General features: G+C 59.7%; 3 protein-coding genes across 3 annotated transcripts in view; all 3 read right to left on the bottom strand.

Annotated features, from left to right (window-relative positions):
- The window catches only part of COPA (COPI coat complex subunit alpha), a 134,954-nt gene that overhangs the window by 85,030 nt on the left and 35,106 nt on the right, over nt 1-14,818 (bottom strand). The gene's annotated exons all lie outside the window — the stretch shown is intronic.
- On the bottom strand, nt 75-8,920 carry LOC308183811 (signaling lymphocytic activation molecule-like). Its single transcript, XM_080570234.1, has 7 exons — nt 8,444-8,920; nt 5,476-5,802; nt 4,868-5,149; nt 3,781-3,876; nt 3,104-3,180; nt 2,467-2,634; nt 75-2,389 (listed from the first exon to the last, which is right to left on the bottom strand). Exons 1-7 carry the CDS (start codon nt 8,493-8,495, stop codon nt 2,333-2,335), a joined length of 1,059 nt encoding a protein of 352 aa, XP_080426360.1. The 5' UTR covers nt 8,496-8,920; the 3' UTR covers nt 75-2,332.
- LOC308183669 (SLAM family member 8-like) lies at nt 10,962-14,020 on the bottom strand. Its single transcript, XM_080569919.1, has 4 exons — nt 13,825-14,020; nt 12,054-12,371; nt 11,717-11,977; nt 10,962-11,515 (listed from the first exon to the last, which is right to left on the bottom strand). Exons 1-4 carry the CDS (start codon nt 13,871-13,873, stop codon nt 11,427-11,429), a joined length of 717 nt encoding a protein of 238 aa, XP_080426045.1. The 5' UTR covers nt 13,874-14,020; the 3' UTR covers nt 10,962-11,426.

Raw genomic sequence — 14,818 nt, 5'->3', positions numbered from 1 at the left:
GGCAGCAGAGACAAAGTGTTACGTACGGACTGACCGCGGAAAGGCTGGGAGTGAACCTGGGAGGAAGGGGAGGGTGAGAGGGAAACATTTTTATTTTGTTGCTCCTCACTATCCTACTCTGTTACCAACTGGAAATAAATTAATTTTCCCCAAGTCAAGTCTGTTTTGCCCGTGACAGTGACTGGCGAGTGCCCCCCTGTCCTTGTCTCAGCCCAGGAGATTTTTCCACGTATTTTCTCCCCCCGTTCTGTTGAGGAAAGGGTGCGAGAGAGCGGCTGGGTGGGCACCATGCAGCCGGCCGAGGGGATCCCGCTGACTGACATCACACAGCAGCGTCCGGCCCGTCACGAGGAGGAGTAAGGTGCAAGAAAATCCCGTGGAATACCCAGAATGGAAACCAAAACAGAGAAACACCATTCCCAGGCAAAGTGCGGCAGCCGTGACAAAGTGCATGGTGGTGACAAGTGTCCCAACAGCCAGCCCCGAGGGAGCGGGGGGGGCATCACGGATTGGCGCTGATGGACCCACATCACCGGGGCATCCTCTGTAAGGGACGACGAGATCCAAACTCTCCATCCCCAAAACTGTCCGAGGAACGCCTCCGCCACCAGACCTTCCGGGGTGCAGCATGACCCCGGTGTCATACTGAAATTCAGGCGAAGGAAGCGAGCTGGCAATGTCTGGCTTTAAAATACCGCTGGTTCCTCTACCATGGCAAGGGGAGGGGTTTCAGCTGCTCGCAGGGGCTGCCGCAATCCTGCCCTGATGCGGTGCTGGGGGAGGCTGGGCCAGGAGGCCGAGCAAGAGCAGGGAAATGAGAGAAATCAGCCCTGTGGGGTAATTAGCCCCGCTGAACTGCAGTACAGCTGAGGCGGGAGGAAGTGCACATGGAGTAAGAAAATCACAAGCAATCCGTTAAAAACAGCTCCTGTCTTTCACAATGCCCTGGGATGGGACAAGAGCAGGGGCAGGAGGAGATGTCCCACGGGAAGAGCCACCCACAGCCCCCTTCGGTCATCCCACCGTCGCCAGCAGCCGTGCGGGTCTGCAGCACCAGCGCCGCTTCACCTGCAGTTACGCTGCCTTGGCTCTGGGACAACATCAGTTTGTTGTTTTGTTGTTTTTTTTTTTTTACCATCCTGAGCATTTTGAGCCCCCCCGCGCTCCGCAGGTGGGCTGTGGTTGCACATCGCAGGGTCAGACCTGTATTTCTGCAAGGACGAACGAGAGAGCAGCGGGCTGCACCCTGCCAGGCACAGAAATCGGGAGTTTGGGCCCCGTTTTAGGGGCGCAAAGTGGAGCACGACTTTGCCCTTCTCTGGACCTAGGCTCCTGGTGGAAGTGACAGCCTTGCAAGCAGACTTTTCCAAGGAAGCAGCTCAGCTGATCTGCTGACGTAACACAAGGAGGAAGCTCGGGACGTGCAAAACACCAATTCGTCTTCTCGCTGCCAGCACCTGATCCAGCGCATCCCTCCCCCAAACCTCTCCGGGAGGCGTTCCTGGAACTTTGTTTTTCCTGCAGCCGCACGCGAGATCCGTCGTGCCGCTGGGGTTCGAGAACAGCTCGGGCTGGGAGCGTCGGTGGTCCTGGGGGGGCTCCCGGCCGCCCGCAGCACCCCGCTGCCGGATGCTGGCTCGGCCAGAAGTCCGGCTCTTGGAAGTCCACCTGGAGCAGCGGCCGTGGCAGGCGAGGGGGTGGCGGAGCGCAGCAGGATGCGGCCCCTTCCCACGCGTGGCCATGGGCGAGCGGCGCCGGGCGCCCTGCCCAGCGTTGTGCAACCCAAATTTCTGCAGCAGTCAGACCCAAACCCGCGCCTCGTGCAAGCTGCCACGGAGCAGAGCTCGAAACCCCGCTTGCGATTTGTTGTTTTTTTTTGGTGATTTGTCCTTCTTTTTCTTTTTTTTTTTCTTTTTTTTTTTTTTTTTCTTTTTTCCCGGTGTCGCGGGCCGTGGGCTCCCTCTAGCGAAGCCGGGGCCGTGGGCTGCAGCCGTGGGGTCCCGCAGCCTCCCCCGGCCACGTCCTGCCTCGCCCCCGGGGACTGCCGCCTGTGGGGTCGCATCCAGCTCCTCTCCCGGTGCTCAGCATCTCAACCGCTTGTCCCGCAGCCCCAGCCCGCAGCGAATCCTTTCCCCGCTCCGGTCCTGCGCTGGGCTCCACCGTTACTCGACGCCAGCTTTTTCGGGGCCGGGAGCAGCTTTTTTGGGTGCCGGAGGGGCCTGCCCTATTTGGCGGGGCTGAGCGGGATCCCCCCAGCCCGGGATGCGGGTGCTGGTCACGGGGCGTGGATGCCGGGGGTCTCGGGGCCAGGCTGCCGCCGCGCAGGGGGGGCTCAGATCATGGGCAGCGTCACGCTGGCATAAACCGTCGTGGGCTCCACGTCAGGGCTCTGCTCGCGAGGAAAGAAGGGGGTGAGCGAGGTGCCCAAATTGGGGTGCCCAAAGCGGGGAACCCGCGTTCCCTTACCTGCGAGAGGGGCGAGCGGCCCTGCGGGGTGGGCGGCTCTGCCCGGGGGCTGTGCCGGATCCGGCCGGGGCCCTGGGCTGTGTCCGGGGGCAAGCCGGTGGCTGCGGCGTAGATGGTGGTGCAGGAGGGGTGCTCCGTGCCGGGGGGGCTGCAGGGGATTTTCTGCTTCTGTGCGGGGAGCAAGGGGTGAGCGGTGCCAGACAGGTCGCTGCGGGGGCTCTTCCCTCCCTTCAGCCCTGCAGGACTCCAGTTTCATCCCGGAGCAGGATTTGGGAGGGGAATACTTTCCCCCAGAGCCACCTCCGGGATGTTAGGGGCTGGGGAAGCTGCAGCACCCAACTTTATTCCCAGAAAATCCCAAACTAAGGCCACCAGGATGGTTCTCGGGACCTCACCATGCTGGGGGGTGACACCCAGGGGCCCATGATCCCCCATTCCCACCACGGGCACGATCTCGCCACCTCCCCGGCTCAGCCGCCACCAGCCGCGTCGACACCCAGTGACCAAAGCCCACCGCACGCGGAGCCACGAGCGCGCACCCGGCACGGCTTTGGGGTGCCGCTGCCTTCCCCGCTGCTCGAACCCAGGCTGCAGCCCCCCGAGCATCAACCCCCGTGCCTGGGCTGGGCTCTCTCACCTCCACCCGCTGCACTTGGGAGTAGATGGTGTGCACCTCGCTGTCCTCGGCGAATGGCGCATGCTTCCGCAGCTGGCCTGCCCCGGGGGAGACGGACGAAGTCACCGTGGCGCCGCAGGACAGCAGCTGGGGACCACCCTCGCACCCTGCTCCCAACCCCGAAGCATTGCAAGGGATGGCCTCGGTGTTTCCCCAGCACTGCAGGGCGGTGGGCTCAGCGCCGCACGTCCCCAGCACGGTGAATTTGTCCCTTTGTGAATTTTGTCCCCCTTTGTGAATTTGTCCCTGCACAGGGGACAGGGGAGCGGGGCGGCCGTCGCCCTCGCCGAGGCGTCTGGGGAGATGATGGTCTCGCAAATTTGGGCTGGGATCATGCATTTCCCCTCGAAACCGTGTGATACAATCACAGAAGCATAGCATCCGGGTAAAGCACTTGAGACCATGTGCTAGGTGAAGCAGGTATATACATATATATAAATATATATTTCTTTTTTAAGCTGGTTTCCTTCCTCCCTTCTACCCCGTGCTTCAAAAGAAGCAGGTTTCACTCCCTCCCCAGGGCCACGGACCCCAAGACGAGGTACTGCAGGGATCAGCCTGCCTGGGGGGGCTGTGATCCCCTCCTGCCCCCCCCCAAACACCCCCCCATGCCCCCGGCTGCATTCCCTGACACTCACCCGTGTGTATGGCAGTGAAGACCCCGACGAAGATCAGCGCAACCGCTATGGGCACCGCCACTGCCAGCACCAGGTTCGGCCCCGGCCTGGCGCTGCCTGCAGTGCAGAGAGGGGAAAGGGTCAGCACCAGCCCCCCAGCAGAAAAACCTCCCCATTTAAAACCATCCTGGGTCTTGTCACCTACATCTGAGGCTGATTTTTCGGTAGAACAGGAAACAAGGGGCAGGAAATGCTTTCTTTTGAACTCGGTTTTCAATAAGCGCCTCCAAACTGCAGCCGTCAGCGAAAAAGCTGCTGGGGGCTAGATCGGGGCCAGATAAGGCCCTAAATACAGCTCCGGTGGCTTCGCAGGGATCTGCAGGGAGATAGCCCCCGGGTGCTGCAGGTGCATGGGAAGGGAGCCTGGGGACAGAGCTCTGAGGGTGGCACCAGGCTGCCACCACCGTTAATGCGTGTGGCACAGGGGTGTCCCCATGTGCAAGGGGCTTGGGGGGACGAGGGGGGACAAACAGGCCCGAAACCCTGGCATCACCTCTTTTTGGCATCTTCCTTTCCCAGTCTGGGGAGGCCTGGAGATGCCACGGGGTTGTTTACCGGGCACAGGGCGCTGCAAGAGCCCCGGCGTGGGTCAGCACCGCAGGGAGGTGACTTCACGCCGTGTCCCCAGGGAAAGGGGCAGCCGCTGCTTCCCCCGGCCCCAGCAAAAGTCCCCACGTCACGAGGAAGGACAAGAAAACCCCAGCGAGAGAGAGCACGGCTTTTGCCCCGAGAACCTCCAAAGGGGAAGTTGTCACCGAGGTTTTTCATCCCCACCCGGCCCTCCCGGCGTGCAAATCTCATGCATTGAAAATGAGCCCTGGGCACCGGGGCGCAGCGAGAGCGGGGCGGCGGATGAGACCCCCCGGCTCGGCGTTTACGGGAAGGACCGGGCAGCCCTGAGCAGGCGATGCTGCGGCCGCTTTTCCTGCAAAAGGCTCCTCTGAGGCTGCCGAAAGCAACGTGAAAAAAAAAATCCCCTGCAGAGCCAGAGCCGGGCTGGAGGTGGGAAAGAGCCGGGTCGGCGGCTGTAGCGTCCCCGGGGACTCACCCCGCTGCTCGAAGCTGCAGGCGGAGGAGTTGAAGGTGACGGCGCTGCTGCTGACAGGGTTGCTGGCGGTGCAGGCGCAGGCCAGGCTGGTGGCGTTGAGGTGGTAGGAGAGGTGCAGGAGGCTGCCGTTGTGGGCGCAGGGCGATGAGGTGCTGGCCTCCAGGCCGGCCCAGCTGTAGGACACGTTGTCCCCCCTGGCCGCCGTGCAGTTGAGGGTGACGGTGCAGCTGTCGTTGGCCAGAGCCCAGCTGAGGACCTGGATGTCGGGATCGGACACCGGCTCTGGATGGGGAGAGGGGACAGAGGCTCGTTTCTGGGCAAGGACGGAAACGCCGCCTCGTCCCCTGGCCTGGGAAATCCCACCGACCTCTCCTAGCTCCGAGGGAGGTGGGGAGAAACCGATCTCGCCCCGGGCCTGCTGCGGCCTCTCCAAATGGGGACAAGGTCTGCATGTACCCAAATACTCCTGTGATACCAGAGACAGTCCTGGACATCACGGGGGGCATCTCTCACCACCCCCACACGCCACCCCATTGCTGCCCACCTCCCAGACCCGCTCCCAGCACCACAAGAGGCCGTCACGGCCCTCCGAAACCAGCGCCTCTCACCATACACTTCCAGCTGTATCTGCCAGACCTTCTCCTCCGTGTCCTTGCTGGTGATGTACTCGTAGAGCCTCTGGTCCTGCCGCTTGGTGCTGAGGATCTCCAGCGAGAAGTTGGAGGAGTGGAAGCGGTTCTGGCTCGGATTGTAGTTGGTGTAGTTTCCATCCAAGTACTTGAGCAGGACGTCCTTGCTATGCGGGTCCTCTGTGTCCCGCTTCCACACGGCCACCCCAAATCTCTGGGTGAGGTCCTGGAATTCCTGGGGGATCCACAGAACCGTCGCCTTCCCCAGCGTGCCCAGCACAGTCTCCCTCGTCCCGCGGCCCATGCCTGGGAGGAGAGCAGAGAGAAGGGCTGACGCAGGCAGAGATGCATGAGGACAGCCCGGAGGGCTCGCAGAAGCTGCGCCCTCCCTGGTGCTGCTGGAGAACAGATGCCACCCGAGCTGCACGAGCAGGGAACGGTGTTGGACCCACCCTGGTAATCTGGAGATGGCATCTGCTCAACAATCTGCTCGGCTGCTTTACTGAACTGCATTTTCAGCCCGCCTGAACCTTTGCTCGCGCACCACATCCTGCACCAGCGACTGCCACGGCTCTCAGGGTAGGAGGGAACGCGAGGGGCTCCATGCCCCAACGTCCCTGCGTGCTCCCAGCTCACAGGGACCCCTTCAGCACCCGCTGGAGCGGGGCCACCTCGAGCAGGGGAAGGCGATTGTGGCCCTGGTCCCATGGAGAGGTGATGCCCATGGGGTGGCCGGAGCACCCTGGAGCAGTCTTGGTGACACCAGGGCCACTTGGAGGGAAGCGATGCTTGGTGGCCCTCGGCCAAAGCCTGTGGCTGGGTGTGCGTCAAGGCATACGCCTCCCTGAAGTGCTGCTGCTACAGATACCTCCCTGGGGAGTTTTCTTTGAGGAATTGCAGGAAACAAAGCCCCACAGGCTGGCTCTCCCTTCTCCTCTCACCCAGGATCTGGCAGGCGGTGAGGAGACGAGGTGGTCCCATGGTGTCTCTTGGGTGTCTCTTGTCTCTTCCCAAGAGGGCGATTGAGCAGCTCCAATGATGGTGGGACTGTGTGTGCACCCCAACGTACCCAAAAGCATCCTGCCCACCCAGCAGTCCTGGGAGAGGTGCAACTCAGGGCTTCTACCCTTCTACCCAACCCTTTCCTGCTTCAGGCTGTGACCCCGTGATTCACACTAGCCCACAGCCTCCGTGAACCCTGAGCTTGTTTTTGTAGGAAATAGCGTGGAGAGCGATGCCAGCTCAGCACTGCTCGCTGCTGGAGCACGGAGGGGACCCCACCGTGTCACCCCCACTTCCTTCCATCAAGGTGGAGGCTTGTCCCAGAAGGGAAAAGGAAAGTGTGGGACTCACTGCAGAAGAGCAAGCCTGGTGGGGCCCAGATAAGCCCAGTATCCGCTTCTCCTGCTGCACATACAGTTCCAGTAAAAACCACAAGAGAGCTCAGGGTGACTGTTTTCCTCTCCCACCGTCCCGAGTACATGCCATCACTTATTTTTTCCCCCTCCGTGGCACAAAACACAGCAGCTTCAGAGCTGTCCCTGTGAATTACGTCTCCACGGCGCCGACCCAGCCATGCAGACACGGCCGTTATCCCGCAGAAATGCCGAGCCCCGGCTGACCCAGCAGCTGCCACGTTTACTGTAAGGCCCAGCACGGAGCTGGATGTTGTCTTTTCTCAGCGGCCTGGAGCGCGGCGGTTAAGCTCCTGATTAATTACCGAATGGAAAAGCCCTTTTTGCATCACGTTAGAAAAACCCTCTGCCCCGGCAAGAAGCAGCTCCCGGAGAGAGGAGCTGTTTCCCCATGGGGAAGGCGGCTCGGCTGGAGCAGGGATGCTGTAGGAGGGATGCGAAGAGGGCCAAAAGCATCCGCACAAACCCAGCCGGAGGGGCTGGAGGAACGCAAGCGACGCGCGGGGTCCGAAGCAGCCCTTGCGTCAGGTATTGTGTTCATGGGACTTTCGGCATGCTGGCCGGGCAGAAAACCCCGGGGAGATTTCAAGGGCAGGTATTCTAGTAACAGTGAGCCAGCAGAGACGAGCAGAAACCCCAGCTCCGCGAAGCTGCCGGTTTCCTGGCCGAAGCCTTCGGTTTGTGCCCGGCGATGACGCAGTGGGCTGTGGGGGGACACAGTGTCCCCAGGGATGGGGACGCTGGGCTGGCTCCAAAAAGATGGTCAGGATTCATCGCTGACCTCCCTCTGCTCGGCTCAGGGGCCCCGTCTCCCCCCAAACTTTTGCACAGGTTTAACACTGAACCTTTCTCAGCACCCTCCCGCTACGTCCTGCAGCCCTTGGAAGGGAGGACCCCGCGCCCTGGCACTGCCCCGACCCCTCCTGGGTTTTCTGGGTGTCCCCCGACCCTCTGCACCACAGGGACTGTGGATGCTGGGCCTGGAGGGGTCTCAGATCCAGAGCCGATCCGGAAGGGTTTGGATCATTCATTTTTAAGCAGAAAGCGACAACGTCCCCAGACTTCACCCGCTCCCACTCCTACACACATTTTACTGCTCAGGTACCATCTCCCAGCCCACCGGCACCTCCAGCTGAGGCAACCTGAGCTAAAATCTGCCAAAATCTGCCAAATCTACCACACATCTCCCGTACCCCAGCCCACATCTGGTACCGAATGATTTGCTCGGTGCTGTTAATACCCCGTTAAAACACACGCGGAGTACTTTGTTACTGCAAATACGCTCTGCCCATCACCATCTTTGTTCCTCCAGCGTCTTTTATTCACTCCTCCCTCGGTCTGCCTGGTAGGAGCGTATTAGGGATGCACGGCACATCCAGCCTGGAGTTGTGAGTCATTTGTCTTCCAGATGAATATTTATATTTATCTGCCTGCCCACCCAGCGCACGGCTCGCAGTTTCTAAAAGTCCTAAGACCTGACGATCCCCGAACCACCCGAACCACTTATTTTGCAGATAGGAAGGCGTACGTACCCCAGACGCGGCAGAAGGAGACGACCAGCCAGAGACACACGCTGCAGCCCATGCCTCGCTTCACGGAGCTGCTGCCGGAGTGAAGCTAATATCTGCTGCTGGGCTCATTATAAGACCAGGTGTACTCAAATCAGAGACACTGCTGTGGGCCATGTGTTTCCTGTTTTTTCAGCAGAATGACTGTTTTTCTCGAGTGGAAACTATTCAAAGCATAGAGTCACTGCTGAATGCTTCACTGGAGAGCACCAGAGAGACTTGCAGAAGGACCCGGACCATTGATTTATCGTTTTCACCAGAACTACATCATCCAGCCACAGGTCCTTAACCCAAACCCAAGAGAAGAGGAAACAGCCAGTAAGAAAATTATTTCATGTACGGTAACAGCTTCCTGGGGCTGTCCAGTGCCTGTGAATGCGGTGGAGGGGAAAGAGGTGGTGACACAAGCGGATCCCACACCACAGCAGCCACAAAGCTCACCAGGGCCCCTCGCTGCAGGAAAAACACTGGATATTTCGGGATTAACCTGCTCTGGATGCATGGGACCCTTGGTGGTCCCGGCCTGCAGCTTCAGCTCCGTGGCCTCGCTGCAAGCAGGAGCAGAGGTGGCCTTTAACACCCATCGAGGAGAAGCCCAACCCTTGGTCTCAGGCTGAGCATCTTTTTGCCCCAGTTTGCTCCTGCACCGCTTAACCCCATCCCCATGGGCCCAGCCCAGCCAGGACTTGGGGGCAGGGACAGTCCCCACTCCTGTGGGTGCCCCCCATGTTGAAGGGGCAGGGAGGGGACATGGATGGAGCAGGGACCACGCTCAGTGAGCATCGGGGATGGGGAGCGCGGGGAAAACACCGCCCGCATGTTCCATTGCTGGGAAGGGGCGAGAAGAGCTTGGTTGTTTTTGTGTTTTTAGTGGAATGAATTATTCATCTCCGCCGCTGCTTGGCCTGCAAAGCGTTGCTGCTTTACAATGGGAGAAGGTTTTGGTTTGTTTTTTTCCTATTGCTCTTTTCGAGTTTTTCTTACTTTTTCTCTCCTGGTTTGCGGAAGAGAGCAGAGGCAAGAGCATAAAACACAAGTTCCTCCGCTGGTTTAAAACAGACCAAATTTAAGTGTCAGGGTGAAATAAAAGCTGAATTTATGCGCTTCACCATTTTTCAGCGGAGCAGAGCTCTGAGCGCTCCACGACTTTTGTCACCAATAAATTATTTCTAACACTAAAAAGCAAAGTTATGCCTAAAACCACACCAAACCAGCCAGTGCTCCCTGGCGTCCTGCCGGGCCGTTCCTTCCCACTCAGAAAGCATCTGTCTGAGAAAGCAAGGCCTTTCCCAGGAAAGGGAAGAGCTCAGCAGAGGTGTAAAATAGAAAGAATGAGTAAGAGCAGTACAGAGGGGACTCTGCTCCTTTCTCACAGCGTGCAAGGAGCGTGGGCTCAGCCGAAATTTGGCAGCCGGCTCGGAGGATGCTGAAGCAGCTGGATGAGAGAGGGCTTGGGCATCACCTTGGTCTGATGATGGAGGGGTTGGGGATGTCACCTGGGGGCATTGAGCAGAGCACCCAGCTGCCCCAGCAGAAATCCCACCAAGAGCCGGTGCTCAGGAAGGGTCTCTCCCATGGATGTGCTCTTCAGTGTTCTCGCACCGGCTCGGTCGCGTGGGCAGGGCGTTGGGACAGTCCCCAACGGGGACCGTGGTTCTGCCAGGGTTTGAACACCCCCAGCCACCAAGAGAAATCATTCAGACAGCACGAATCGCCATCCAGGAAGGATGAAGGGGCGAGGATAGGACAAATGGTGATGGGAGCTCACAGAAAAACTCCCTTTACCTGGAAAGGAGGATCCTACATGCTGCTGGTTTCCCCATCAGAAACCAGGCAGCTCGGGCTGAAGTCTCCTGGCTGGAAAGGTGAGCGAGGCACCAGCCAATGCTTTGGAGGGGGCTTTCTGTCGAAACCCACATTGGTACTGAAATCTCACGCTGCCACACACGAGGAATTACCCTGGGCCTCTTATTAAACCCGGGAGCTGGAACAACTCGTGCTTGTTCCTGATTCTCAAATGAGCCACCGAGGTCCATGCCACCCCTTTGGTGAATCTGGCCCTCGGAGCCTTTATTTAGTGATGGATCTGGGAAGTTCGCTCTTGGGTTGTAGGGAGAAGAGAGCCCAATTCTTCATTTTCTCCGTCTGATTTGCTGGAGTTGACAGGAGCTGCAGCACTCCAGGCAGCTGTGGCCCTGTGCGATGTCCCTGTCCCCCCTTGCAGGCTCAGGGATGTCACCATCACTCACAAGGCACGTCCCCCTGCCCCGTGCACCCCCCAGCTGCTCCCGCAGGGGACAGCTGTAGAAGGGCTCCTCTCTCCAGCGAGGGCAGTGGGGACAAACACAGCTCCCCTATCACCCCTGGTCCCCAGGCACCCACTGCCACCGACACCAAACCCCAGCCCAGAGGAAAGGGGGAGCAGGAGGAGGGGGCACCAAGCCAGGAGGAATGAAGCACATGCACCCGAAAACATGAGGACTGGCGTGGAAAGGAAATAATTTACTGCGTGCATACAACATAATTCCAATATTGAGCCTTTCTGGGCTGAGAAAAGTCAACCTTAACTGTCTCATGGTCATGCCCCGGTACTCCACGACTGGATGTGGGGCTGCACTGGCCGTATCCTGCACTTCCCCTGAAAGTGCCACGTGCTGTGTACCGTCCATCATGACCACACCACACACCAGTCCCCTAAGGGCATTGTCCCCCCAGTGGCTGGCAGACACCAGGTGAGAGCCGAGGATGCCCACTGCCATGGGGAACCTGCAGGAAAGGCTCAGCTCAGGTCTCAGAGCTAGGGCTGAGAGCATTTTTGAGCTGCTAGATGTCCATTTTGTGATTTGCGTCGTTGGGGTTCTCGAAGTGCCATTGCAAGAGACTTGCCATCTGGGGGCTTCATCCAGGTTCTAGCCCCACAGCGGACAACATCAGCCACAGCGTGTCATTAAGGCAGAGCAAAGAAGAGGAGGAGGAGGTGTCCCAGCAACATCACCATGCTGGTCTTGGTGGCGGTGGTGACAGCAGAGGACTCAGCTGGAGGCAGAGGGAAAACCAAGACATGAGACCAGCCCAAGCGGGACCACTGCAGGGCTGGAGCATGCAGCCCCACGGGCCCCTTCCCCGGGGGGTTCCTGCCACCCCCAGCCCATGGGAAAAGGGCCCTGACCCCTGGGACTCCCGGGGACCACCTCCCACCCATCCCACCCAGGTTCTGCCACCTGGTACAGCCGGTACCTGTCCAAGAGCAGGGGTGCCTGCGGGTCAGCTGGGCGCTGCTGGAGGACACGGGGTTGCTGGCCCTGCAGGTATAGGTTTCCAGCGAGGGGTTGAAGGAGAGGGGCAGCGTGCTGTTAGAGCCCGTTGTCATGACCCTGCTGGGGGGCATCCACTCATAGGTCACATCTTCCATCTGCACCGAGCACTCCAGGGTGACTTCACAGTGCTCCGGGTTGTCCCCGTTCACTATGGCACGCACGGTAGGTTTGGGGACCGCATCTGCAAGAGGCACTGGGATGTCACAGCCCGCCCTGTCCCCAGCAGGGTGCCAGGACCACCGCCCCCCCAGGCTCACCATACACCTTCAGGTAGATGCTGCCGGTGTGCTCCTTGCCCACCTCATCCTCCAGGTACACCCAGTAGATGTTGCTGTCATTTTTCTGCAAGCTGCTGATCTTCAGCGTATTGTTGGAGAAGAGCTGCAGGCGACCCTTGAAAGGGCCATTGGGGTACCGGACCTCCTTCCCGTTCTCGTGGATGGCGACCTTCAGGGAGCTGCCGCAGCGCCAGTGGCTTTGGTGGTAGGTGGTCTTCTGGCTGTTCGGCGGGGGGCTGAGGTACACCACCCCTCCCACGACCCCTACTGCCTGTGGCGAGGCCACCTGCACCCTTGCTGTGGGGAGAGCAGAGAGTTGTGCTACCAGACATGGCTCGGAGGGGACGGGGGCAGCCCCTTGCCTCAGCCACCTTTGTAGCCCCCGGGGCTGTGAGGCATCGGAAAAGGCTGCCCAGGGAAGCGGCTGGGTCACCATTCCTGGACATATCTGGTGTGGTGCTCAGGGACGTGGTCTCATGGCAGACCTGGCAGCGCTAGGGTAATGGTTGGACCTGGTGGCCACGGTGCTCTTTGTCCTGGGAGGTGGTGGAGTCACCACCCCTGGGCGTGTTCAAGGAAAGGTTGGACGCGGTGCTTGGGGACATGGTTTAGTGGGTGACATTGGTGGTAGGGGGGCGGTTGTACCAGGTGATCTTGGAGGGCTTTTCCAACCTTAATGATTTTGTGATTCTTTTCCAACATAAACGTTTCTATGCAGTGCCCCATGGTGGGAACATCCCTGAGGCTCATCGGCCTGACTCCTGCCTCCACAGAGGGTGGAGTCACGGCATATATCCAAGAGTGCTGTCCACATACTTGAGCATCAACTGTCTTGGGGCCATGCCCACAGCCCCGGGAGCTTCTTCCAGGGCCTGACCACAGTGAAGTCTTCCCTAATAGCCAGTCTGGCTGCCCCCAGCCCCATTTCCTCACATCCTGTCGCCAGGGAGAAGAGACCAGGGCCTGCGTCGGTGCTGCCCTCATGAGGAAGCTGCAGGCCACCGTGAGGCCTCCCCTCAGCCTGCTCCTCTCAGGGCTACGCAAACCTCACACATCGCGCCTTCTGGTCCTTCCCACTCTCCCGTTGTCCTCCTTTGGGCCCATTCTGATATTTTCACGTCCTTCGTATGGTGCCGAGCCCAGAACTACACAAGGAGCTTGGGGCGAGGCCGTGCTGATGCCGATGACTGCAGGACAGCCATTTCTTCCACACCCCAGGGTTCGGGACAGCCATTTTGGCTCGCTTCTGGGCGGGCTGACCATCAGCCCCAAGCCCCCCGTCCTCCCCTGCAGGGCCACGCTCCAGTTGCCTGCCCCCGTGTCCGTACACATCCGTGCCTTCCCTTTTCTCAACCCTGGGAGCATCTTGTGAGGCACGGCTTCATGCCGAGCTCTGCCGCTGATATTTTTGCTTCCACTTTTGCTTCTACTTTCCTCCCCCCTTCATAGCTCGCTCGGCAGCCCCTTGCCCCCCAGCTTGGTGGGACACCGGGGTGCCCCATGGGGAGCGAGACGGACACCGGGGTGTCCCCACAGGTCACAGCTTGGGGATGGGAATTGCTGGGGAAAAGAGTGAGGATGGGGAAGGCTCATGTAGGATGGGCAATCCACGGGCACCCCCCCAGTGCCCACCACCACCACCACTGCCGCTGCCATCCCCAGCACCATCCGCCCCCCGCCCGGCATCACAGCCCACCCAGCACCCTTGCCCTGGAGAACCCCCACCCCCCACCCCCTACCCCAATGTTACCTTGCACAATAGAGATGAAGAGGAGCCCCGCTGCAAGCCCCACCGCCATCTTCACCGCATTTTGGCGCGCAAAATTCTCGCTGAAACTCACATGGCCGAGTGTCTCAGACACCCCCAGTGCAGAAGCCCCCCAAACCCCCAGCTCCCCGGTCAAGGAAGTATGTTAGGGCGAAGAATAAAGACCGCACCCTTTCTTCCTCTTTCGGGTCCTCCAGCCTTGCCTGGGAGAGCCAGAGGGCGGCAGTCAAGCTGAGGCGGGGGAGGTTCAGGCTAGACATCAGAAAGAGGTTTTTCACCGAGAGGGTGTTTGCACACTGGAAGAGGCTCCCCATTCGAAGTAGTCACTGCACCAAGCCTGTCTGAACTTAAGAAGCATTTGGACTGTGCACTTAGTCACACGGTCTAAAATTTTGGGTAGACCTCTGTGGTGCCAGGAGCTGGACTGGATGATCCTTACGGGTCCCTTCCAACTCGGGATATTTTATGATTCTATGATTCTTTTGGGGGCAAAGGGCAGTGAAGTCCTGTGCTGGGGGCAACCAAACACTGGCACCTTCCCACCTGTGAAGGAAGGGCGATGGCAGCACCCACCGAGACCCGACCCAGTTTAATTTCAGCCCCCCACAGTTCACACCCATCAGTGAGAAGATGCGATGCCAGCAAGAGGTGTTCCTATGAACGTGCCAGTGCACACAATGCTGCAGCCAGACGGGCAGTGCTGTCCCCGTCCCCGGGCACAGCGGGGCTGCGCATCACCGGCTCAACGCACACCAGTGGGAACTGGCAGAAGTGGGGATCAAACTGTGCTGTCACCGTGCAAGCTGCAGCCTGGGTGCTGCAAGTCACCCCCCACGTGCAAAGCATGGCCATTAGGGAAAAATTACCATGATGGAGCATGGCTTGGGCTGATGGGTGCAGCTCAGAACTGGCACCCTCAGCTGATTCTGCTCATTAGGAGCACGGGGACCCTGCCTTCGGGGCCAGTCCCTTCTGC

This window comes from Anser brachyrhynchus (assembly GCF_964034855.1).
Source record: "Anser brachyrhynchus genome assembly, chromosome: 28".
Taxonomy (NCBI): Eukaryota; Metazoa; Chordata; class Aves; order Anseriformes; family Anatidae; genus Anser; species Anser brachyrhynchus.
The sequence above is the reverse complement of the archived record's forward strand: the minus strand, read 5'-3'. Positions and strand labels throughout refer to the sequence as shown.